We start from the raw sequence: 27,177 nt of genomic DNA on the forward strand, positions 1-27,177 counted from the left end.
TTATCGCTCACACCCAACTTATAGCTTGGCTTATATTAAGATATCATATCCGTGCAACAATGGAAATTAATCACATCAGTATAAATAAATATCATTGACTATGTTTGATGAGTTGTTGATGACTGTACATGAATGACGAAAAGAAAGAAAGACTCCCCCACCCAGTAATCAGCTTTGATACCATATGGTCTTCATCAGTCAAAGTTCAGCTCTAAAAATAAACAGTCGCGTCCACATTGACAACAATTTCAACAAATTCCAACATTTTTCATCACACGTGACATTGGGATAATCCGCCCACATAAAGGCTGACAGCTAATTTTGTGAATGGTAGCTTCTAGTATATATATATATATATATATATAGGTTGTGTGTAGACCACTAAGGGAGAATGTATGTAGGTCTTGACTAGGATTATTTGAATACGACCGCCAGTTTCCGTGTTGTTGTCTTATTATGTTATGGCCACAGATTTGGGTGTTAGTAAATTAATCATGGCTGGTGTTGTAGGTAACACGGTTTCTGTGGTAAGTAAAATGTATATTTTTTTCATTTTAAAGTATTTTTCAGTCGATGATGATAATTTTATATGGAGAATCATATTGAATTAAAAAAAAGCGCGCGTAATTCAACAAAAGTAAGCAGCGATTTTGGTGGGTATTTTTGTTCCAGTAATTTTCATCGTAATTAAATAAACCAGACTTATTGAATAAGTTTAGATTAACGCAGACACACTACTTAAAAAAAACACCAACACTATTCGGAATTTCTTAAGAAATCAAAGTTAAATGGCAATATACTTTTGCTGCCATTTAGTTAAGTCTGGAATTCCTATTAATACTTAAAGATTCATTCCCACGAAAGTATTTATAGGGTAGCAATATTTCCAATAAAAGTATTGCATATGGTATTTAAAGAAAGTAGAGACACTCAATCTTAAATAAAAAAAATGTTGGATTCCTTGAAAACCCCCATGCATGGGGAGGACAGAAATGTAAAGGTGTCTCTAACTGGCGTAAGGAGCGCTTCTTAAATGTTGATCTAATGGCTAACCGTTGTGAGAACATTGAGGGACTTAAACACACAATAAACTGTCCGATTTAACAACAGAGAATAATCCAATAATTTACTTGATAGATAAATTAGCTTGAATATGTTTTTAGTCAAGATAAATCAACAAAATATACAGTTTGTAGCGAGGAGGTGGGGCATCTTTAAGACCAATGTTTAAAAACGGACATTAGGGAAAGCACGAGTCACACCTCTATATAACTGACTGATGTGACGAGTGATAACAGATACACGGCCGAATTTCTGCTCACTATTAATTCCTTTCAAGACCAAAAGTTGTTATATGGGACTGTAAGAGGAAACCTGACTCGTGTTTTCCTTTGGCGTTCGTCACTTCCGATTCAGGAAACCTGTATTACTCAGCTATCGTAGCAATGATATCTGTGTTAAAATTATATTTGGAACGTGTTTAATTAGTTCTATCACATAATGTGATAATGACTGACACCAATATTGTCCTTTAAGTGAAATCACAAATAAATATTCTAGAGTTTATACCATAATGCACTGGTGAACATTAGGTGCAGTCTCAGTATGTCCAATTAGCATAGGTTTTTCACATTTACATAACCTATACTTATGGAATGAATAAAGTCGAGCTGCGTGGTAATAAGGCATGGGTTTGTTGGTTCCAGATTTTCTCAGTTAGTTTTAGCACCATGAGTCCATTAAAGGCATCTAGAAAAATTTCAGCCTTCGTTTGCCAAAATTGAAAGCCATTTTATAAAAGAATTTAAAAGGTGATTTTTAGTTTTTCTTTTATTAAAACATTATGGAGAGAGCAACCGATTTATCAGGTTCAATATAAATTTGTTTTATCACACACACGTTTTGATTTATTGTTTAATTTAGAATAAAAAATATTTCAGTTTCTAAGATATATACCGGAACTAAAAAATATATATTTTGTAATAATTATATCTCAAAATCCCATATAAATATTAAGAAACAAAACAAAAATAAAAACCAACGAAAAAAATAACAAACTTTTATAGTTTTGAGTTATAACAATAGATAATGTTGTATACGTGGTTTATTTTTACAATTCCTTTGTTTTGTTTAAATCCACACGAACAGGTTGTTATTCACGTCACACTGGTTTGTAAATACAAATAGTATGAAGTTATATTATCGTAGCATTATTTTACACGATATTTAATAATTACATGTTTTAAGAGAAATCTATGTGGCATAATTTGCTGTTAAAATATTTAAAACTAAAACGCAATTTAATGAAAAACTGGGGATTTTGTTTGAACTGAAAGTTGAAACCCTGGCAAACAATATTACCATGTTATACATGTTGAGGATGTATAATTATCTAGACTAAAGTCGCTTAATGTCAATAATTACATAATGGTCATAAATAGCATTTATAAATATCCATCGGCATGATTTAACTATGTGTGAAAACGTAATTGGTTCTTCATGAATTATTCATATAATTTCAGTTTTGAAACGGATCTCTTTCCGAGTTGTCAAAAAAACAAAACAAAACAACACAAAAAAGAAAAAAAAACCTACAGAAACCTGAAAATACACAGATCTACTATATGTACATAAATTTCTCTTATACAGCCGTACAATGTTTGACCAGTCAAACGTGTGTCAATAATGAATACAGAATAGGATGTACCGTTACATATAGTGAGAGTGGATATTAGATACATTAGTACACATTAAAAATACAGTGTAACTTTATATAACATTATCTGAGGTTGTGTTTGATTCTAATACAATTTTTTCTAATAATAACACTCATATTTCTGTTTAAACAGAATCTAACGGTTTTCCACCCTTCCTCTTCTTATTTTCTTCTACTATAAGATCTAATTAACGGATTTGTTTTTTTACGACGAAAAATAAAATCTCTAATGTTTAACTACCTAGTAACTAATTATGAATTAAAACTTCAAATAAGTCTATTTTATGTATCTAAATTTAACAAAGTAATGACTTATGCATGTTCTTTAAATAATAATCTAGACGATCAAAACATAAAAAAGTGGGTTAAATACCATCTTGGCCTCAATGTTCGCGGATATAAATGAATTAACGTTCAGGCGACAGTTAACGATTTAAAAGAACATAACGGTTGAGACATGGAATTAATAGAAAGTAATGAGAAATTTCGATGGATATAACAATTCTTGATTTGAACAGTTTTAGGAACAATATGATTTTTGTCCAGATTATTTTTTATTGTGTGTTGTCTAGAAGTCTGGAATGTTTTAACAATAATTGATTATGTGATAATAGTTATATCCATTCTCAGAACTGGCCATATCTAGCTTGTGTCCATTGTCCACTGAATTTTTTTATGTAGGCATGTATCGCCTTGTTGTAGGCCCTATTCGCGTTTCATCGGTTTTTTTTTTCAAAGTACAAAATTCGCAAAAGAAGAAGTAAGACGTTTTACGGTTTTAGACGATATGCGAAGTCTTTTCTTGCTTACTTGTGGACAAACTGACATATTGTATTTTATTTTACTGAGGGGGTACTCGATTGAACGTTCCGGAATTGAATTCTCTCAATCACAAAAATAGTGACAATCGAGTGAAAAGGTGGATTTCGAGCTACAACGCATGCGTCGACTGAATAAGTAAATATCTCAACCAACCATGCAGCCGAAACATATTCGTTGTGTTTAGTTACGTCACGATTCTACTCACACCACCTCCGTTGTTGGGACTGACAGAACTGTGACAGAACTGAATTCTGCGTTACTCGATTGCAATTCTGTCAATTCTGGACTGTGAATCGAGCATCCCCTTACTTAAAATTGACCGTGATTTTATAAAAGTGTAAATTATAACACAACAATATTTTACATTGTATAACAGGGTAAATTATGTTAACAGTTTCAAGTGACATATTTACTAGTATTGAAGTATACCTTCAGGTGTAAACACTCGTTTTGTATAAACGCTAGGCAGCATGCCTTTAAAGGTGTACCGGCCTGATTTACGGGATTATCACCACATCAAAGGAAGGCGCTAAATTTCATTCAGTGTTCTTGTTTAAGATAAATATCAAATAAACATTCTTAAATAGTTAGGTAGAAGAAAGACCATTTAACCTACTGACCCAACTTCTTAGTCCGCCCTTTAACCTTTACGTTCCAAATACAACTGAGTTGTAAAATATTTTGCGGGTTTAAAGAATGGAAGAGAGAGAGAGAGAGAGAGAGAGAGAGAGAGACGTCTACTCGACACAAACTAGGTTATTTCTGGACTAACATATGGTTCAATTTTAGGGAACCTGAGGACCCGGAGAAAACCCGCGAGGTTGGACAGGCGACCCTACTCCTTGTCACGTCCAACCGGGAAATCGAAACCACACCAGTTGACTCAATGGCAGACCTTATGATACAACGCGCACGCGCTAACCATTCGACCATCCAACTAGTCTCTATCTTCCAGAAAAATAGGAGGTCCTGGGTGACCGAGACTACAATCCAACCCCTAAAAAGGAATGGGCTGGAATGTGGTTTGAAGTACCGACAAAACAATACGCCGAGGTTTTTTTAAGACTAACATTGTAGTAAATTTAATTTCTATGATTACGTATGCTATGCCAATTACCAAGACTTCTTTTACGTGCATGCCAAATATATACACGGGTGGACCATAGTTAGTAGTAGAACTGGTTTAAAAACAGTACACAAATCATTATTATATTATTTTACTTCATGCCATCCTAGTAGTTAGTTATAAACTGTCCTTCTATTATATTTTAATACAGATTCTGTTGTAATACGTCCCATCCGTCTTTAACATCCCGGTCGTTAGAAGGCTTACGTTTTAGATCATAAGGTTCGTCAGTGAGTCAAGTGGCTGGTTTCGATTCCCCGCTTGTACGTGACAAGAAGTAGGAGCTCTGTCCGAAATCTTGGATTTTCTCCGGGTCTTTCGGTTTACTCCCACTACATTAGTCACGGAATGACCTAGTTTGTGTTCCGTTGACGTTAGTCTGAAAATGATCGAAGTATTGTTGACGGGGCGCGAAACTCCATTCCTTCACGTGCCTTATGTTTCACTGCGACGATGTTTTGCTGTAGGTAAACAATATATGATTATTATTATGTTCGTAAATTTAATAGAGATTAATATAGAAAGGTATTCAGAATTTAAAACAAAATCAACATAATTCGACAAAATCAAAGTATTTTCGCGGTTTCAATTAACAATATAGACTACATACATTTGAGAAAGCCAAATGGGTAATATCATTTTGCGAGTTGTTTCAAAAGAAATTTGCCGTTGAATCCTAAGGGCCAATCCCAGTTCTGTTCGGCATTCCATTCAGTTGATAAAGAAAGTAACAGCAGGCATGGTTTCAACTTACATTTTGATTTCAACATTTATTTATTTTACTATTTATAGCATTTAATTTGTCGCTAGGGTTTAAGAAAATAATAAAAAGGCTGAGTCAATCTTTTCTCTCAATTTCTCAACCACATGATTGCTTTCAATGTTGCACAGCGTTTCAAACTTTTAATTGTGGTTATCCCCCTTTATCCATTAAAACTGTCACTTTGATCTCTGCAGATGAACAACTTCACTGATTTACAAAGCAAATTTTGATCTTATATGGAAATAAATTCAAAACTGTAATATGAGACTTTTTATATAAATAACACGGTAACAAAAAGATGGCGTGAATCCGATTTTATGGTACAATGGAATAGTTGTTTTATTTTTAAAAAAAAACCAACCACAACAAGTATCCCACAGTTATTCATAAGGTTACATAATAAAAGAAATGAAAAGAAATCTCTCTAACGGAAATACCACAGACTTATTTTCAATTGGTCTCCTGTTGAGTTTTACAAAATAGCGACACGAAATTAGCATACTTAATGATTCATCACTTGTTTTTATAGTATACGAACTTTATACAATAATTCACCTCTTGTTGTCACTGGTCAAGTAGCTTCTTTCGGTTCCTCATCCAAATATACCAAGCTTTTAGCTTCTTTTTGGTGTCTTTATAGTTGATAGCTGTCACTGAAATCGATCAGAAATTCAGATGAAGTCAGATAATATTTGCTCTAGGCCTCGGTGTTGACGTCTCGGTCACACAGAACGCCCGAGGGTCTGGGTGGGTTGTCAGCATTTGGTAAAATACACTGGATAAAACCAAACTCCCAGTTACGCATGGACAATGGAACTTTTTAGCTAATGTCATGGTAACGACGAATTAGGATTAATAAAAAAACATAGATATCGTCCTTGAAGAGATAAATTTGTCATAAAGAAATTAAGAGTTTTGAACACTGAACAGGCAATGCAAATAGATTTTTCTGAAATGGCAATTCTTAAATTAATTTCATGGGCGTCGACATCTTGTTTTAGGGCTAGCGCGGCGTATTTCTGTCTTTATTAGCGCTCTTGGCGCAGAAAACGAGGACGTCAAATCCCATTCACTAATATTGGAGATGATATTCACGTAAAACAAAAATAAAACTGAACTAGGTAGGGGTTTCTGGAGGGCACCACCAATTTTTTTTAATACATGTATATAGATTATGGGGTCACGGAAAAAAGATAAATTCGTACGGTATTTGTCTCATTCCCTTTCGGCTGCTGGTGATCACAAGGTCTGTCATTGAGTCAACTGACGTGGTTGCGAATCTCCGCTTGTACGTGACAATGAGTAGGGTCGTTTGTCCAACCTCGTGAGTTTAATCCGAGTCCTCCAGTTTCATCCCACTCACTGCTAGCGAATTATTGTAATAAAATTGAACCATATGTTAGTCCCATCTGTCTCTCTCTCTCTTTCTCTCTCTCTCTCTCATCTATTGATATGAGTAGTTATCAACCGTCTTAGTTTTCAAAGTATATAAAAACACGCAGGGTGATTAGGAGTTATTATTTCCGGTAACATGGTCACAACCTGATCTGACACTTATACTCGGGAGTGTTGACACAGTTTATCAGTCGCACGAATAAAATCAACACCACTGTACACATTTCAGTATTAAGTCAGTTTTAAGTATAGGATAGACTTAAGACATTTTGGTGAACACCCACACTTTAATTGATAAAAAAGATTAGTGAAATATTGTATCATTGTAGTTGAAGACGACGATAGACCCAGGAACTTGAGGACATGACATGTGCATTCTTGTTTATGCTCAGCAGTTGGATGTCTGCTACTACAGTAATTGTTCATTGCAAGTTTTAGATATTTTGACTCGTTGACAAGTAAAAGTAAAAGTGTAAATAGTCAACATTGTTTAGGTCTATAAAATAGTGTCTGTGGCTGCTGCTAACAAGTAGGTGTGAATGTTAAAATGATTAAATTGGAGACTTTAGTTGCAGTGTTAGGTTCATGTGCGACGGTTTATTTGTGTGTTTTGTAAAAAAAAGCATTTCATCATGGTAAGTTGATATATTCACTGACACTGTATTAAATATTTTACGCTTGGACTCGCATTAATGAAGAATGTGTATTTTATGTGTGTCTTTTTTTTAAAATATATGATGAGCGTTCTAGTACCAATTAATGAAACGGGCTTTAGTGTCTTACATTTTGCACTAACCTAACAAATTCCAACTGACGGTCAATGTTTCTTAGGTCTTCTCTTAAGTTGCCTTAGTGGGTAGGAACAAGGCGCTTACATGGGCATAATGAAGTTGGCAATTGAGGTACGCTCAGCCACACTATGGAACGATAAATCCGTGCACGTCCCTTTCTCCTTTACCACAAGATTGATTTCGTGGATAGAAACTTGTCAAATAAAGTCGTTTGTCTCAATACGATTCAGCTTTAAAAAAACAAATGAATTCCTACGTGCACATCAACCCCGAACGACTATACGTTGTTCATTGCCCCGTCCTGTATCACTAACAAGTGGAAACCACCCTGGAAAATCCCCACAAATATTCATATATTGACAGAACGTAAATAACGATGTGAGATTTATCCCTTTTAGGCTTTTGTTTTACTTCATTGGTATCGATATTTAGTTTTCTATGCAAGTGGATTAACCTTCTCCCTTTTTATACGCCCACATTGAAATGCGGTCGTATATTGTCGTCGCCCCCGTCCGTCCGTCCGTCCGTCGGTCCAGCTTCCACAATTGCTTGTGGACGCTCTAGAGGCTAAAGTTAATATCCGATTGACTTTAAATTTATATACAGTGTTTAAGTCCATGAAACGAAGAAGCCTATTGATTTTCAGCGATTTCCGAAATTACTGCCAGAGTTATGGCCCTTGATCACTTAAAAAAATATTGTGGACACTCTAGAGGCTAAAGTTAATATCCGATTGACTTTAAATTTATACACAGTGTTTAAGGTCATGAGACGAAAAAGCCTATTGATTTTCAGCGATTTCCGATAATTACTGCCAGAGTTATGGCCCTTGATCACTTCAAAAAATCTTGTGGATGCGCTACAGGCCAAAGTTAATATCCGATTGACTTTAAATTTATACACACTGTTTAAGGTCATGAGACGAAGAAGCCTATTGATTTTCAGCGATTTCCGATAATTACTGCCAGAGTTATGGCCCTTGATCACTTCAAAAAATCTTGTGGATGCGCTACAGGCCAAAGTTAATATCCGATTGACTTTAAATTTATACACACTGTTTAAGGTCATGAGACGAAGAAGCCTATTGATTTTCAGCGATTTCCGATAATTACTGCCAGAGTTATGGCCCTTGATCACTTAAAAAAATCTTGTGGACGCTCTACAGGTCAAAGTTAATATCCGATTGACTTTAAATTTATATACAGTGTTTAAGGTCATGAGGCGATGAAGCCTATTGATTTTCAGTGATTTCAGATAATTACTGCCAGAGTTATGGCCCTTGATCACTTTGAAAAATCTTGCGAACACTCTAGAGGCTAAAGTTAATATCCGATTGACTTTAAATTTATACACAGTGTTTAAGGTCATGAGACAAAGAAGTCTATTCATTTTCAGCGATTTTCGATAATTACTGCCAGAGTTATGGCTCTTGATCACTTCAAAAAAATCTTTTGGACGCTCTAAAGGCCAAAGTTAATATCCGATTAAATATAAATAAATACACAGTGTTTAAGGTCATGAGACGAAGAAGCCTATTGGTTTTCAGCGATTTCCGATAATTACTGCCAGAGTTGACTTCAGATTGATACACAGAGTTTAAGAGCTTGAGACGAACAAGTATATTGATTTTCAATGAATTTTTATGACTTGAACAGCTAAATCCATGATATTAAAAGTTTTGTATACTAAACGTTAGCATGGGGCAGAACTTTATAAAAACCAAACAAATTCTAATCGTTTTCTGATAATTACTTCATGAGTTGTTACTCTTAATCAGATTTTAGTGTATTATAAATGTTTCATTACCGAAAGAAGTAAAAATATGCGACAATACTTGTTGACTGCCCGGACGATTTAGCTGCTGTGGGCGTATGTTTCGTTGCCTGGCAACCTATCTTTACAGGCGGCGAAAGGAGTGAGTGGTCTAATCAGAAAGGTGTCTATGTTCCTGTGGGGAAGACGAAGGGACACAGCAGAAGAAGGTGATTTCTCTGACCTGAATGAGAACGAATCTGACGTTTATACAATCAGTTCGGACAATACACAAACAGAAGTGTCTTCCTCGATCGATTTAACTTCTGAGGAAATAGACGAGGGAGAGTCAGTGGACTATAACAACATAAAATATGACAAAATATCAACTCGCACTGAACTAGCAGACGACATATTTTCCCTCGAACCAAAAACACTAGACGACAACATAACGGGCAAAGTGAACCCACTAGAAACGAATACTGCCTTGAGTGAAGCTGATATTAATATGGAGGATAGCAAAGCACATGGCGATGACACAGTTACTGTGACGGACTTTGATTCTAACTTTAATGAGGACGGGAATTGTATGGGTGATGAAGATATTGGTAACAACAATTCGAAACAGGCAGACGACAACACAAACAAGGAAGATGCAGAAGTTAAAAAGATAACGACAAAAATGGACACACCCATAATCAAAGATGGTGATACACCAACGAATGTTACCGACGAAGAAGATGTTTTCAGCATGTCGCAGGAATTTTTCTCCGAAGTTCCTAACAAAAGTGATGACACCGAAGAATCCATGTCACCCACCAGTCCCGCCTCTAGTCCCACTTCATCAATTGATGACAGTTCCGATCCAAAGAGCAAAATGAAGAAAATATTAAGAAGGAAAATTAGTAAAACTTTATCAAATGCGGATTTTGATTCCTGCGAGCCAGAAATTTGTGTTAGTGTGCTAAGTATTCCGTCTGTCAGAACTTTAGCATCTTTAAAGAAAAAGATTAAGAAGGCAGAACAGGGCTGGATTCAAGGTTTCCTGGAAGCAAAGGGTTTGGATGCCCTGTTGGATAATGTAGATAGTGTTGGTGGCAGAAGAGTAACAAATTTAGCCGATGCCATGATACTCTTGGAGTGTGTTTCTTGTATAAAGTCTGTGTCGAATAGTAAACTTGGTTTGGAGGCACTTGTCCAGGATGGAGGCAATTCCAAGAGACTTATTAAAGGTAATATTTTCATATTTATAATATTTCTTATCATATTTCTTGAATATATACTAGAAACACAATGGTATTGCATATGTTTACACCGATTACAAACTTGTGACATTATACTTTCTATACCTATTGTATCTATCCAAGGTGTATGTATACATTATCTACATCGTTGGGACAAAGGGGTTACCTATACGTATATACATTTAGTCAAACATGTGACCTATAAAAGAATTCTCAACATTCCCATTTCAAACTATAGTGACATTTAATGTATGTCTCTCTATATCTATATCTTTGTAATGTAAATGAAATCAGGTTATATAGATAATTAGAAAAGCCAGTAGCTGTTGTTATAAAAGGGGTACCTGAAGGACCTTCCTCGATTCGATCAAGTAATCAAATAGTCTGTTTGCTTTAAAAATTAAACTGGTGGTATTATGGTGCCCTATATCCAGCACGACGTCAAAATAACCAAATTTTGGAAATCAAGAATTTTATTTCTAACAGGTTTGCCCCTCTCAATTGATTTATTCCATTAAAGTGACTTTGTTGAATACGTTTTAATGAATACGTTTTAACATTGATTTGATCTTTAAAAAAGCAAACAATCGTCAGAGGATTTCTTATCACAAAACGTACTAAAAATCCGAATTATCTCTTAAACGTACCAAAAACTGTACGTTCTGTAAAACTATAAACCTAAACGTATATGCGAAGGTGTATTATGACCTCATTATAGATGTTTGCATTACGCCTACAGACACAGTGCTTTTAAAATCAACGAATTCACCATCCCATTTTGTGAATTATGTGTTAAAAATATTGTTAATATATTTAAGAGGTAGAAAAAATACATTACTGTACTATACATATTTTACAAATACAATAAGCCCCTTAAAGTTGAATGCAAGATATTTATAATTTTCTGGGCTCATCACTGCAAACAGATAAGGGGTATTTACTTGGATGTTTAAATACTAGTGAAAGTATACACAATCTATTTCACAAATTCAGACAACATTAAATTTAGAATTTAAAATTTTTACCCAAAAAACATGTGAGATACTCGTAATATTAAACCATCCCACATAGCTTGGAATTACCAAACATCAATTACAGACAGCCCAGAAGTCTTTGCATAGACGAGAAATTGGTCAAAGTTGGTGATTTTGCGTTTATTTTGTCATCGGACTACATACTCAATTATAACACATTGAAGTTAAAAGAATTAAATGTATGCTTCACAGTATCTTTTACGAACGCACTTCTTCAATTGTTCAACCACTTTCGCAAAAGCATCGATTACCCAGTAGTTTTGTCAAAGACATACAATACATATATTTAGAATAAACATGTTACATAAATGTACATGTGTAGGCCTACTTCATCAAAATATTTTCAAGCTCGTTTCTCTGCCGGGCTGGCAAAAGATGCGTCTAATAGGACGGATGGGACGACAACCCGATGTCCACCGGCGTACACATTGATGTGCACGTTAAAGACCCATCGGCTGTTGGAATTAGAAGATGAGTAGGCGGAAATACCCCGATCTGCCCCCACCCACCCCCGCATTACTGTATTTTACACACGTGATCATAGAAATAGAATTTGCCATCTGCTAGTCTCAATTATATCATTTGTCGATGTTAGCAAATGGTAATTACATATGTTACAAATATTAGGGATATTAGAAAGAGTACTGCAGATTGGTATTAAAGTTGATATTTTAGTGTGGCCTGTTCTCTCTTTAAATGACTATGTTTTGAGTCAGTATGCTCGAGGGTTATGTACGATTATATGTATAAGATGTTATGATTGATTAGTAAATACCATATACCGACGTACATTATTAGGACATGGGTTGCAAGGCACGGCAAAATTGCTTTTTTCTCAAAAACACGTAAAGATGACAATGTGAGATAAATACAATCCACTCTTAAACAAATTTCATGGGGTCGCTGAAGTCCTTTACGTGAAAAGTGCAAATCGATAAGACACGTTTGCCAGGGCAGTTGTATTTTTTATATTTCTACCCCAGTTTGAGATGGCCGTTAATGTGCCTCATTCATATAAAGTGACAATGGGTTTAAGGTCCTACTTTTCTGCACCGACGGGGCTACTGGCATACGCATGCTGGCCCATACTCTGTGCTATGCGGCAAACCCTGTTCTTTCCTCCCATTCAAATAACTTTAACTATAATATAAAGGCCAGATGCGATATCAGATACCAATTTGAAATTGTTATAATAAATGATTGACATTTAATATGCAGACATAATAATCAAATCATAGCCACTTAACCCTTCAATAACATATGGTAATATACAACAACTCCACTGTTTTAATTATAGTAACTAACGTTGATTGACATTTCGTAAATAGGAAATTGAAATGGCTTTATACTTAAAAGGAAATTCCACAGATGTAAACTATTTTCTGTCCAAAGGTTTTTCATATATTTTGTATTTTATATTAGACGACGATACTTTACGTTTGTGATAACAAACTTCTATCCGATTTCATAATATCTAGTTTAAAAGATGGACCCATGTTGTGGCAGGTTCGTATACGAAACAAGGTATGCTTTATAATCTTGCTCATTTTGATATTAAAACTGGTCCTTTGTCTGCGTAATAATGCCCAAATTCACCCCAATTTTAATGCGGTATGCTCAAAGGACCAACGATAAAAAGAAACCGCTACCGCTTCCATGGTTATGCCATCATATTTCGTTATACAATATTTGTTATCAGTACTATACTTACTATAAATACAGTTATACCTATATACCTATAAATAAGCAATTGTTTTATATGCATCTTTCCTACAATCCATCACCAAGCGTATATATAAATATTTTCACGCTGACAATACTAGTCTTTGTTACTTCACTAAGTCCCGATTGTCACGTGGCAGTTTTAAGCACATTTTAGTAGTTTTATTGGTTCAGTATAGCCGCGGTTTGTGTATACAAATTAAGCCTTTTGTACATCTAGCGCAGAACCCAGATAAAAGAAGTTTTTCTCGACTACAACAAACTATTCTTATATTTGTTTTCCTAATTGGAGTTTGAAATTTGTGGAATACAGAAAATGTGTTCACGCCATGGATTATGCGATTTCAAGTAATTGTTGGAAAGTTTAAGCAACAATTAATTAACTAAAAGACTAAAGATGTCGAAACGGTTTCTTGAAATTTGGGAGTATTTGGAAGTTGTGGGATGTTATTCTTAGTAATGCGAGTTTATTAATGCGCATGTTCGATAACGAGGAATAAGGAGTGCGAGGATTTGATTAATATTATATTCTTTGTGGTAATAGTGATAATTGAATCACTATTTTGCTGAGTGTTTGGAATTCAGTGATTCTCGTTTCTGTGCTCTCAGAGTTAGATAACAATATCTTATCGTATCAGGGCCACACACTAATTCCTTTATTAAAACGAGGAGATTAACGAATTAATGAAGAAATAACCCTTTGACAGACGAAGAGTATTCTCGAATTAATTTATAAAGTGTTATGATTAAGTAATTCCACAATGGTGTTAAAACAAACCAATACAATATGCATGACCATCGAATTTGAACATTTCCACCAATGTGCTATATAGTAATTTATAAATGATCGTTTAAATAAGGTAGTATTATGGGGTCAGAATTATTGACAATCCAATAAATTTATTACACCTAATTTCTTATTTTGTAAAAATAGATTACGTTCTGATATGATTTTAATCTCTTCAAAATTTGTCTGGCTGTAAAATCAGACCATATGTTGCGCGTTTAAGTTTCCATAAGGTACAATTCGACAATGAACCATATGAAACTTCATAGCAATTAAAATAATTATCTGACTGTGGGCATTTCTTTGATTTTAAATTGACCCCATTCACCATGAATGACACAGAAACGGTTTCAGACTTGCAAAGACATAAAAACACCAAGAAGACTCAATCTAATGGACATGGCTTTATATCAGGGACTTATATATTTTTACTGCAAAATCCGTCACTTAGGAACCTTTGCCACCTTCGCAAGAAAATAGCCGGAGCGGATACGGAATGGATCCAGGACTTCTTACGTCTGCACGGATTGGAACTGTTATTTGAGTGTCTAGATAATTTATCTACGAATAAATCAGATTTTCTCAATGCCACTTTGAGACTGGAATGTGTGTTATGCATCAAAGCCTGTATGAATTCTAACGAAGGGTTACGTTTCTTAGTTCAAAATGGAAACTACGCTCCTCGCTTTGCAACAGGTATATACGTTTCTGATTATTTAAATTATTGTGAGGTTTGATTTCACGGGATAAAAAAATCAATCAACAAATTGGAAACTATATGTAGTACTCGTTAAACCACCTTTAAAATTATGGGTCACGGTCGTGGACTGTTTAGTTAAAACGCGGGTCTAATTTTTCGGGGTAGTCCTTGACCGAAGGAATTCGATGAAGAATAGACGCAAACGTCACAGCCCGGGCAAAATTCTTCTCCCCCAACTTTGCATAACTATTTATACAGGAAAGAAATAAACGTAGTATTATATTGACGAGACGTTACACCCAGATCTTTCCTTTAAAAGTTACCCAGAACAGAAATATTATTTTTATACTTGAATTTATTTCAGTTGATGCACAAAAATTATGAATTTCACACGTTAGGCGAGACGTGACGTTGAAAAGATAATTTGTTTAATGGGATCGGCTGAAAACAATGGCTGTGTACAAAGGGCGACTTTAAAAGACATATAATTTCTGCCAAGCTCCACGTGTTTTAATTTTTCCTCCCCAAAGAACTATAATAATATCTTAAATATATTTTATCCTTGTAGTCAGTAAACTATTATCTTCACAAGTGTTTATTGTAAAAAATAAAAAAATAAATAAAAAAAACCCCTTCGTTTATTTAAAGTCTAAAGTGTTTTTCATATTTTTGCATTCACAATATTAAAGGAGCTAAACCTCTAACTCAATAGTATTCATAATATTCGAAATTAAAAACACTAATTAGAATTCAATATTGGCCCATTTCAATTAATGTTGATCTTGTTATCTCACCGTGAAAATATGAGGTCCTAATATCCAGTATTTAAGACATAATGGACATTTTAAAATCATTTCAAGGTTCCAAAGAATAGATCTATACACCCTTTAATTGTGGACAGGACACTCATATGAAATAAACCTTACTTTATTTTGTCGTATACTCCTGTTTAAGTACCCAAAGGAAGTGACAAACGAGATTGATTTAATTCTGAAGTTTCCCGTATATCTATTTTCGGAAAATAATGTTTTGTAAACATCTTTTTTGTATACCCCGTTTTTCAATACAAGTAAACTAATCTTCTACAAGCAGTAAATAATACGTAATTGTACCATGGTCTGTACCCTTCGGCTATGTATGTATTTTTGTCAATATTTTTAACATCTATTAACAAGTTCCCTTATATTATTGATCCCCCACCCCGTCATTATAATTATCACCTAGCGATAAACAATGTCATGTACAGATGGGGAAAGGTTTAATTTGGTTCAAAAGTTCATGTTTATCCACTTAAGCTTATTTGTCGCCAATAATGACCATGGGGTATCAGCTTCGTTTCAGATAAATATATATGGAATTATACAGATGACGCCCCAGGAGTTTGAAATAACTTTTAACGTCTGCTTCAACCGAGTTGATATCGCCGCCGACAGTGACATTTTTTAAAAAAATAGTTATGAAATGTTTAAAAGTTTTATAGGTCAAAACAAAGGAAACAGTAAAAGGGATTGATTGAATATAAAAGATAACATAGGCTATTCTGACATTTACTATGTATTTTTATTTCAAACGTGAATTATTGATTGATTGACTTACGTTTAACCACAGTTTGACAAAAAAATTGCACTTTCAGGGGACGTTTGAACAACAAAAGGGCTTGCTTTCAGCATTACACCTATTTTTCTTTTTTTTTTTTTTTTTTGAAGCCCGACTAGAACATCATGAAACTGTTTTTTCCCAACCGAGTCTGCTACTGAAAATGTGAGTCTCGTTCCGAATATAACAAGCCACGCCCATTTTCTCTTTGTGTGTCTGTGTGTCGCCATAATTTTTAATGGATCATCTTAAAAACTGTTCATACTTATTCCTTATAACTTAGGGATTAACTCTTATATTTTTGGTGCAGACCCGACCCTGTAAATACTCTACAGGTTGCGAATATGAACAGATTTTGTTTAAAATCATCACATCAATTATTTCAACAACAGAGTTGTACCTATTTATATTGTTCCATGTCCAACACACAGGGGCAGAGCCACGCCCAATTTTTGTGTTTATTGTCTACAGACAGCAATTCTGAATGGATCATCGTGGAACTTGGCCTATTTATTCCTTATACCGTAAAGACAGCAACTATTTATCTTGGTGCATGCCCTTACACCCTGGGGCGGTGTCACACCCATATTTTTGTTAATAATCAGTCTGTAAATTTTGGCAAAACAAACCCAACACCTAGCTTTCTTTGCCTCTTGTCATATTACAGTCGTTGTAGCCATTTCATATTTCATTCTCTTCATTTTAAAAAATACCATATCAATCAAAGCAGCGTGACGTATTTTGTAGCGGTAGCGTTGCTCTTGTTTGATTAGAAACTGATTTGTGTATATATAATATAGTCCTTAATTCTTTATAATTTATTATTGGTATTTGTAAAGTACAAGGAAACCTTTATGTTTTTGTATTTTGTTATTTTCCTTATTTACGTTGTGTCTATAAAATAAGTTGAATTAAAATCAATTAAACGATATTTATGTTATGTTATACGTGTATGACATTTCTCAAAGGTTCGGTTATTAGAATATAGTCGATTGATAGATTGGAATAAAGTATATGTAGGCATACATTTTGAACTGATGTTCTCGGAAGACTAGACTTCTGGTACTCAACTATGGGTCACCAACGTAGACAAAAAATAGAAATGCAAACGTAACATTATAATGAAACTCAAGACCAATAAAATAAATTCTATTAATCCTTAATAACATTATATGCAAAATAACGTTAGAATAATTATCGAAAATCCGTACCAACGATCTCGGATATAGTTTCTTCACGAGCGTTCAATAAACTCTTTGGAAAGCACTGGTCAACAAGCGTGTATTACTGAAATATTAAACGGCAAAAGCTCAGTTTAATTTTGGAAAATTTGCCAACGCGACCGTGTAGTCAATTACAGCGTCATGTCGAACAATTTTTAATTTTTAGTAAGACCTCCAAAGCGATATCAACTCTTTGAGCAAACCCATTATCGTGCTAAACATTACTTTATCATATACCGAAAATGGAGTCATAGCTTAAACTTGCATCTGAGAAGATAAATATTTCATCAACTGTAACCTCGGGGCAATGGTCACTAACATTGTTTTTATTTTTTAGCATTGGATACACCAAATGTAATGGTAAAGAAGCAAGTATTTGAGTTATTGTCAGCACTTTGTGTCTATTCACCTGATGGTTACAGACTGGCATTGGACGCTCTCGATACATTTAAGGTATAAAAACCTTTATAATGACTACTGCTCTTAGATTAGAATAAAATTGTCGATTTCACTGGATTTAATATGTTGGGTCTGTTTTTTTGGATGATAAACTGTCTTCGTTCAAAATTTTACGCCCATAAATAAAGCAAATGTTGATATATTATTATAATGAATTGTGTGTTCCTGTGTCATACAGAAAGACAAACATTCAACTAAGATTATAAAGAAAAGGACTTCTGATTAATCTATCCAAACAAATATATGACAGTTTATAGTTTGTCCCATCAATACTTGAAATATCACATAAGAACACAATCTTGTTTCATATCCAACTCTAAGAGTTTTAGCTATTTTTAGCTTTTTCTTGATGTTTTAGTCTAGCCTAATTCCCAAGACGTATCAAAAGTGGGCTCTGTCGAGAACAATGAAAGGGAATTGAAATGAGGATAGCTGACATGACAGAAACATTTTAATTTCGGGACTAGGATATACTTTGACTTCAATAAATCGTTTGATGCCTTAGGCTTGAGGTAAACCGTAGGGACTCTGTTGAAACCCAAGAAATGGGCAGACAGCATTGAACCTTGTCGTCTATACAATCGTATGATCCAAACCGCAACTGAACTGGTGACAGGCCCAAGATCTAATGATCTAGTCTACTAGATGACCTACTCATTGGTCAAAATACAAAATATGTTAGATCTACATATCTGTAGATGAACTGCTAGCATGTATTATGTATCAGCAATCTGAATGTTCTAATGACCTCTTCAAAGAATCCTTCGTCCTGAAAAGTTCATTCGATTCATTGATTTTCCAATGTAAGAATTATTTTTAAATTGTAGACAATGTAAGAATTATTTTTAAATTGTAGACAATGAAGAAACAAAGATATAGATTCAGTATAATTGTTAATGAGTTAAAGAATGCTGAATTACTACCATACAAGACCACATTAATGGCGTTTATCAACTGTATTCTAGTAGGAACAGATGAATTACAAGAACGCATATCTATAAGAAATCAATTCATAGGTAAAGCTGGCTTCTATTTCATTAGTATTTTCTTTCGTGACTTGGGTAGTAGTAGTCATACAATTGGGGTACACGCCCACAACTAAAATAACATTGTAGGCCAAGAAGAACCATAGGATTTTTGAGGGATTAAATAAGTCCCGCACAAGGAATCTAATAAACGGACATAATTGCACCATAGCAAATCAGAGAAGATAGAAGTTCCGGGTTCGATCCCTGTATTGGCCTAGAAAGTTCCTTGAGATTTTTCAGCATGGTCTGCATTTGTCAGTGGTGCAGAGAGGAAGGTCGGGCAAGGAACATCATCTATTTGTTGTGTCGAGGTACCGTGTACACACGTTAGCTTGCACGTAAAAGAACGCGAAAACACCGTTGTCCTGGCAAAATATCGACACTACATGGCGTATGCTCGTCTTCATTGGTCCGATCGTGCAAAAAAGTAGGACATACAAATTAAATTTTGAGTACTTATGTTTATCCGTGTTCGGTGCCTACTGGGGACTAGAGAAGGAAATTGTGTCTGGTTGTTCGAATGGTAAAAACGACGAACCGCGTACAAATTACTAGTGCAAATCTAAAGAGGCAAAGGCGTAATATGCCCTTGAATGAATTTTGGGATTGCGGAGAAAGATGAGTTTTCACATTAAATTGAATATTATGTTGCAATGGTTTAAAATATGAGACTGTCTTTAGGTTTGAATTTCTTGGATATTGTAAATACGTTACGTGATGAAGAAAATGAAGATTTAATTATACAATGTGATGTATTTGATGAAGAAAGACATGATGATGAAGAAGAAATTACATCAATTATATCTACCAATAATATAGATATCAATAATCCTCTACAGTTATTTAACGGCATTATTCAAAAGGTATGTTGAGCTGTTAAAAGTTATGTAACCTGGATTACTATTCTGAATCACCTCTCGCCCCCCCCCCCCCCCCCCTGGCTTCTTTAGCCACTGCAGAAAAGTGGGAACGTTTAACCTTATTAATTCGATCGTCCATCTATCCAGCCTTACATGAAATTATGGTGACCGTGCATCTATATTTTCCATTTGAATTGATAATACTATTACCAGACCCAGTTCCGAACTGAGTAGTTCTGGGACATCGGACCGACTGCTTTCCGGTGAAGACTACGTGAAAAGATCTTAAAATCGATGTTTATTACCCATAGGTCTCGGTTCTTTTCGGTATTGGCGTATATCGGACCGTAACTTCCTGTATTATGGCTCCTGATTGTACAAAAATATCACGTTTTTAGTTTGTGGTCCCCACTTAAGGTCACAATTTTTATCCGATTAAAAAAAAACGTTTACATATATCACTATTACACCATAATCCGATTTTGATGAAACTTAAATTAAATGATTATATCCCACATATCTGGGTTTCTTTTGATACTTGCGCGTAACATCCTGGATTATGGCCCCTATTGTCCGAAAAATCGCCCGTTTTTTTTTTCAGTTTTTTGGGAGGTTTTATATTGCCCATCTCTTGCAGTTACTGTTGTCTGTTGTATATAAGGGGGGTTGGATGGCTGAATGGTTAGCGTGCGCGCGCTGTATCATAAAGTCTGTCATTGAGTCGACTGGCGTGGTTTCGAATCCCCGGTTGTACGTGACAAGGAGTAGGGTCGCCTGTCCAACCTCGTGGGTTTTCTCCGGGTCCTCCGGTTTCCTCCCACTGCTAAAGACCCCTACGCGCAAGCGAATTATGTAACTAAAATTAAACCATGTTAGTCCCGAAATGACCTAGTTTGTGTTGAGTGGACGTTAAACCCCATTTCTCTCTCTCTCTCTCTCTGTTGTATATACTGTCTATCTCTTGCAGCTACTGTTGTCTGTTGTATATACTGTTGTATATGTATATATATATATAATATTAAATGTGTAATACATACCCCATAATAACACCAACAGCGTCATATTTTCTTTCTGGTTATTTAAAGCTTTGTTTATATTATTATGATAATATTTTGATATATATTTAATATACCCTTTCATATTATAATAGATTATATTTATCTAACACCTTCTAATTAAATGGCGATGTTATATGATTTCAATAAAGGTTTTGTAAAGGGAGAATACAACGAAAATGACATTTGTTAAAGGTTGTAATTTTTAAAACACATTTTGCACCATGTTACTATAGTGAATTTCAAGAGCCTTGTATAAAAGAACATTTTGAATTTAATTCAGAGTTTGAAATTGCTTTCCTCTCAACTGCGCGGTCTTTTTTGTTGGCTTCAGAGAGGTCAAACAAATTTTTAATCTTCAAAATCGATTACAAATTTTAAATTGATATCTAATGTATCTGAACTGATGTCTAAGGACATAGGTCATAATCTCCCCCCCCCCCACTTTACTACGGTTAACCGTATTTTATGTGATGTTAGTGTCTAGTAAATTGGGCATTTATAACGATAACATTGTAGTATTATCCACCTGACAAATAAACAAACTGTGGTATATGAATGATACATATTACAGGTATATAATACACCACAAGCTGACGTGTTTCTTACTATTTTACAAAGTTTACTTCATATTGATCCAGATGATTTTATCAGGTCAGTTGTATGTTCTTTAAAAATTGATCAGGACCATTGTTTATTCCGAATGATATCCTAGACCTAGAATGGAATAGAAGGGGATTTAACGTCTCATCACCGTAAAACTTCGATCATTTTGAGACTTATTGCAGATTACCGGTATCTGGTATAATAATAAGGTACCATTGTATAACATTACATTTTGCCCAGTCAAGGCCGAATTGATTTAATTCAGATATCTTTTAAATGGAAGTGAAGAACGAAATCGAAGCGTCATGTCTCTTTAAGCACTTTTCTTAACAATATACAGTTGTTTCTATAAGTTAACAGACTATACTTTGTATTCACATTCTTGAAAAATTATATTTTATGACCGAATTAAGATAAAATTGTTTATAGATTTTTTATTCTTCAGTGATAATCAATGGAATGTTATGGAACAGGCTGCCAAAAAGTGTTTTATTCTCCATAAAGCTGTGGAAAATAGCAATATAGCTTTAACTGATGGTAATAATAACAAAGCCGTACAAACTGATTTTCTTGTGGAAGAAGTTACATATAATCTGTTAAACAAACCCATCGAGGCTGAAATAATTCAATCTTCGTCCAATGGAGTATTAACTCATTCTGTGCCTCGATCTGTGACAAATGGACAAGCTCCTTCCTTGCGTGTGTTACCCAACGGAGTTCCAGTTCCACCCCCTCCACCCACATTGTCTGGAACTGCTTTGATTCCCGGGGCTATACCGCCCCCACCACCTCCACCGATGCTCAGCAATGGGACCCCATTCCTGCCACCAGTTCCAAATGGAACATCTTCATCCATCCCGCCACCCCCACCCCCACCACCAATGCTGGGCGGACCATCCATCCCCATCCCACCACCCCCACCACCTCCATTAGGAACAGCGCCTCCTCCACCACCTCCACCACCTGGATTACCAGGATCAGTCCCTCCACCACCACCGTTACCAGGCAGTGCAGCTCCCCCTCCACCACCACCGCCACCTGGAGGTGCACCACCAGTGCCACCACCATTTGGAGCACCAAGAGTTTTCCAGGTTCCAGTTTCCAACCTTAAAGGCATAAACACACCCCGTCCAAAGCACAAGATGAAGACGTTTAACTGGTCTAAGTTATCTGCCCATGTGTTAAATAGTAAGTCAGCCATTATTATCTTTTACGTGCATTTACACGAAGAGTAATTAGTTAAATGAACTAAAATAATTTGTATGGACCTCTTTTATTTGTATAAAAGGGTGTCAGTGTTTATAAATTTTGGTTTATTTTTGTTGTTCTTCGGCCGCAGGTTTTAATTATTCAGTTTTAATTACTTTCTAACCAGATCCCATTTCGTTACGTTTTTATAGTTCAAAATTTCGCTTTACTTGTCTTTACTACACTAGGATGATGTGAGGGATTAGTCAATGAAACGGCCTTGGCCTTTTGATGCACGGAACTGTGGCTAAACCACTAGAAACGCCAACGCTCATTGATTAATCAATGTCTCACGTCATAGGGCCAAAAGCCGCTCGTTTGACCACTAACGTGAACTCCTATCACTTGTCAGACCTTCATGTAGTGTAGGCCATCGAACTTATAAAAAAAAACGAAACGAAATATAGATCTGTATTTTAATCAGATTGTATTTTCTATTCGTTTTTTTTTATCTTTGATCACACGATGCGGTCGACAGTGGGGATTACTCAGTGAGCGATGCCCTCGGTTGTGTTTGTGGCAAACGCACGTTATATTTTTTTTCAGACAATGATAATGTATGGAAAGATGTGTTGAAGATGCAGGATAAAGTGAAAGTAAAATATGATGACATTGAACAATTATTTTGTCAGAAAACTGTTAAAGCTGAAGAAAAGGGGGTTGTAAAAGCCAAACCTCCAACTGAGGTTAGTGGCTTTTAAATAACACTAGTTTCTAACAGTGGTGTCTGCCGTAATTGAGGCAGGGTATGGATAAATTTTCCGGAAAACCTAGTAGTTCCTTATCGGGTGTATTCGATTGGACTGGGTCTTTATATTACAAATATTTCCAAATGTGTATAAGTAAAATGGCTATACTTATATTGGGAACACAGATAAAAGGTCTTGTCTCTGGTAGTTATCAATTTCTTTGTTGTTAACTTCTTTTCATCAACGGTCAACCATAACCCAAGTTCCTCGGATACTAAAATAAATTGTAGGCCTAGTACATAAAACGTTTGCCTTGAGCTACCTAATGGATTGTCAGGTGTTATAAGCAGATCCTGCTTCGCGCACGATACTTCTGTAATGTCCGTTCAAAGAGGTAGAAACTAGTGATATCGCAGACAAGACATAGGAGAGCCGAAGCTGATTCCAGTTTTTTAGAATATGATTTTGCAATCTTTCCATTTGGCCTTAGGCCAAGGTAGAAACTACTCTTCTGTCAGGTTTCATAGACCTGACGGCCGCTTCTGTCGTGAATATAAACTATAACGTGGTGTAAATTATGATGTTTCCCGTCTGTTACAGGCAATTATAATTAATAGTTGGACACATTCCAGCTTGATGAATGTGTCTATATTAATCAACAACATCTCTTAATCTCTTAAAGCCCCTAATCATCATTGGTATTTTTTAGACTATCTTATTCCGAATGCAGGAGAAATTTTCATCTATCATATCTTTGTAATATTGGAGTGAATTTGACCATTATTGGACTGATATTGCATTTAGAGGTTCAACTTTAATAATAATGTAGTTTACGAAAATCATTCGATTGACGATCAGAATCTTTAAGTGTGGGCTATATTTGACAATGAATTGCGTTTTACCGAACTCCGATGTCTTTTTTATCTTCTTTTTTTTTACAGATTAATTTACTAGATACCAAGAGAAGTATGAACGTGAATATATTCTTAAAACAATTCAAAGCTAGTAATAAAGATATAATTGAAATGGTGAGGAAAGGTGATCCAGCAGTTATTGGACCAGAACGATTACTCGGACTTCAAAAAATTATTCCAGAAACTGACGAGGTAATGCTTAATGTCTTTACAAAAGCTGAAAAAAACGTGCCACTTTGACCGATGAGGTTGAGTTAGAACCCCCATTTTAATTTATTTGTGTACATGTGCAATGGCCTTGAGTGTTTCATCTCAAAACATTTATCTTTTGTAAATTTGTTTTTGATGATCCCCTCCACTCCTTTTTGTGGAGTAAAATCAAATTTCTTTTTGACATTCTGATTGCCTATAATACCATTGAATGTCTGTAATACCGTTCCAAAATTATCTTTGCCCAGAATTCAAATCGGACAGATGTATATTTAATTCAGTTTGATTAGTGAGTGTTCATTTAGGTTGAATCATACGGTGACGGCGAATATCTAATTTAACTTTAGATTTGAGAGTATTTGAGACTAATTTGCTAAAAAAAAAAACATCTGGCAGTATAGGTTGAATAAATGTATCGTATTTCGCTTCAGTAAGCATATATTTAACACCGTAATTGACTTATTTCCGTGTTTGATGGGTTTCGTAACAACATATAACTGTATGTGCGTGACTAGATTCATTTATTCTGATACTGTGAGACAAAGAATTATAAATTCTTTTCTAGAATATCCGTATTTTAGATGGAGTAATCACGGCATATCGGAGATAAATTTAAAACAAAATAAACTGTATTTTACTATGACATTGACTAAGTTTGTGGGATTTCTCCTGTTTATTTTCACTGCCGTCTTCATTAACCCAGTCCATGCAGAACAGTTAGACGCTAAACCGCATTTCATTTCATTACCCTCACCGCTAAAACCCCCACCCCCGCATGCAAATTATCGAAATAACTATATGTCTGTCTCCCAATGGCCTAGTTTGTTTTGGATGGTTGTTACACCACATGTCTCTTTATGAAAGAAAATTGTCAACAAGGACGTTTATAGCCATAATTGATTATATATTCGTCTCAACAGACAATGATATATATATATATATATTATCTTATTTTAGATAAACATGCTCAAGGAGTTTGACGGGGACAAGACCAAGTTGGGTAACGCTGAAAAGTTCTTTCTAGAAACAGTAACACTTCCTTCTTATAAAACGAGAATAGATGGCATGCTCCTAAAAGAAGAGTTTGGTATAAATATGGAAGCCCTACAGGGTAACCTTAAAGCAATGATAAAAGCTTGTGAAGGCTTATTACACAACGAAACCCTTAAAGACTTTCTCAGATATGTCCTTCATACGGGCAATTTTATGAATGCTGTAAGTATAGAATCTTTTATCAAGTTAGTTACTTCTGGTTATTTGTAAGGCAAAAACTTGAAAAGGAGCAAATTAAAGAATAATTGAACACAATTGGCATTTGATTGGTCATATTTGATTTATTAGAGGAGCTGAATTTTATTTTGATCCCACAGTTCAATCATGCTTATATATTTTGAAGATAGTCAGTCACTGATAACTTTTTTTTTGACAAATTAGATCAAGCTAAGATTTAAATCAAATTCGGCCATATTAATGAAAGCGTTGACGTTGTTGATCTTATCAAATTTTATTGTATATTAGTTTGCAGGGTTGTTATCTTGGTAATATTGTTTGTAGGGTTGTTATGATGGTAATATCTATTGTGTATTATTTTGTAGGGTTGTTATGTCGGTAATATATTTTATGTTTTTTGTAGTGGTTGTTATGATGGTAATATTTATTTTGTTTTATTTTGTAGGGTGGTTATGCGGGTAATGCTCTAGGGTTTAAAATAGGATCTCTTAATAAACTAATGGATACCCGAGCTAATAAACCCAGAGTTACATTACTACACTATCTCGTCAGTGATGCTCATAAAGAACATGACCAGGTTCTGGACTTTGTTGATGAATTACTGCCCGCTTTAACTATAGCATCTCGGTATGGTTCTTTTCATTCCTTTACACCCTTCCTTTCATTCGAGCCTTGGTTCATTCTCGCTAACTACTATTTGTGGTAATTTAGTAGTGTAATTCTGACGACCGACAAGTGTAACTATTAGTAGCAGCGTTCGAGGTGTGATACTCAGCTGGAAACTATACAGTGGACGTATATTGTCGTCGCCCCTGTTGGTCCGTTCACTTTTTGTTTGTGGACACACTACAGGTCACAATTTTATCCGGTTTTGACGAAACTTGAAATATAGGTTTAGATCTCGGTTACTGTCGATATTGGCTTGTATCGGACCGTAACTTCCAGAGTTATAGTTCCTGATTGTACCCAAAACCGTGTGTTTAGCTTGTAGACCCTTAAGAGGTTACAAATTTTATCCAATTAAAAAAACGTTTAAATATATCACCGTAACACCATAATGACAGTTGACTTCGAATTATGTGAAAATCGGGCCGAAACTTACAGTCCCCTGTACGCAAATAGTGTAAAAGCACGTAATACATGTACCAAGGTTGTGATGGACCCTCTAGAAGTCACAATTTTTATCCGATTTTGACGCAACTTGAAA

At 35.1% G+C, this 27,177-nt stretch overlaps 1 protein-coding gene across 3 annotated transcripts in view; it reads left to right on the top strand.

Moving 5' to 3' along the window:
• The first annotated feature begins 389 nt into the window (after positions 1-389).
• Positions 390-27,177, top strand: part of LOC126830821 (inverted formin-2) — a 32,009-nt gene continuing 5,221 nt past the window's right edge. The window contains exons 1-11 of one of the 3 annotated variants that reach the window (XM_050561241.2): positions 390-527; positions 9,517-10,597; positions 18,009-18,124; positions 18,987-19,146; positions 19,840-20,021; positions 21,648-21,727; positions 22,125-22,867; positions 23,474-23,613; positions 24,558-24,722; positions 25,698-25,955; positions 26,416-26,597. In XM_050561241.2, the coding sequence (XP_050417198.1) occupies positions 462-527; positions 9,517-10,597; positions 18,009-18,124; positions 18,987-19,146; positions 19,840-20,021; positions 21,648-21,727; positions 22,125-22,867; positions 23,474-23,613; positions 24,558-24,722; positions 25,698-25,955; positions 26,416-26,597 (3,173 nt within the window). In that variant the 5' untranslated portion in view covers positions 390-461. Of the gene's footprint in view, positions 528-6,923; positions 7,458-8,952; positions 10,598-18,008; positions 18,125-18,986; positions 19,147-19,839; positions 20,022-21,647; positions 21,728-22,124; positions 22,868-23,473; positions 23,614-24,557; positions 24,723-25,697; positions 25,956-26,415; positions 26,598-27,177 lie in introns of those variants that run through there. The other 2 variants (XM_050561242.2, XM_050561246.2) reach the window with 2 other exon arrangements.

Source organism: Patella vulgata, chromosome 8 (assembly GCF_932274485.2).
Source record: "Patella vulgata chromosome 8, xgPatVulg1.2, whole genome shotgun sequence".
Classification (NCBI taxonomy): Eukaryota; Metazoa; Mollusca; class Gastropoda; family Patellidae; genus Patella; species Patella vulgata.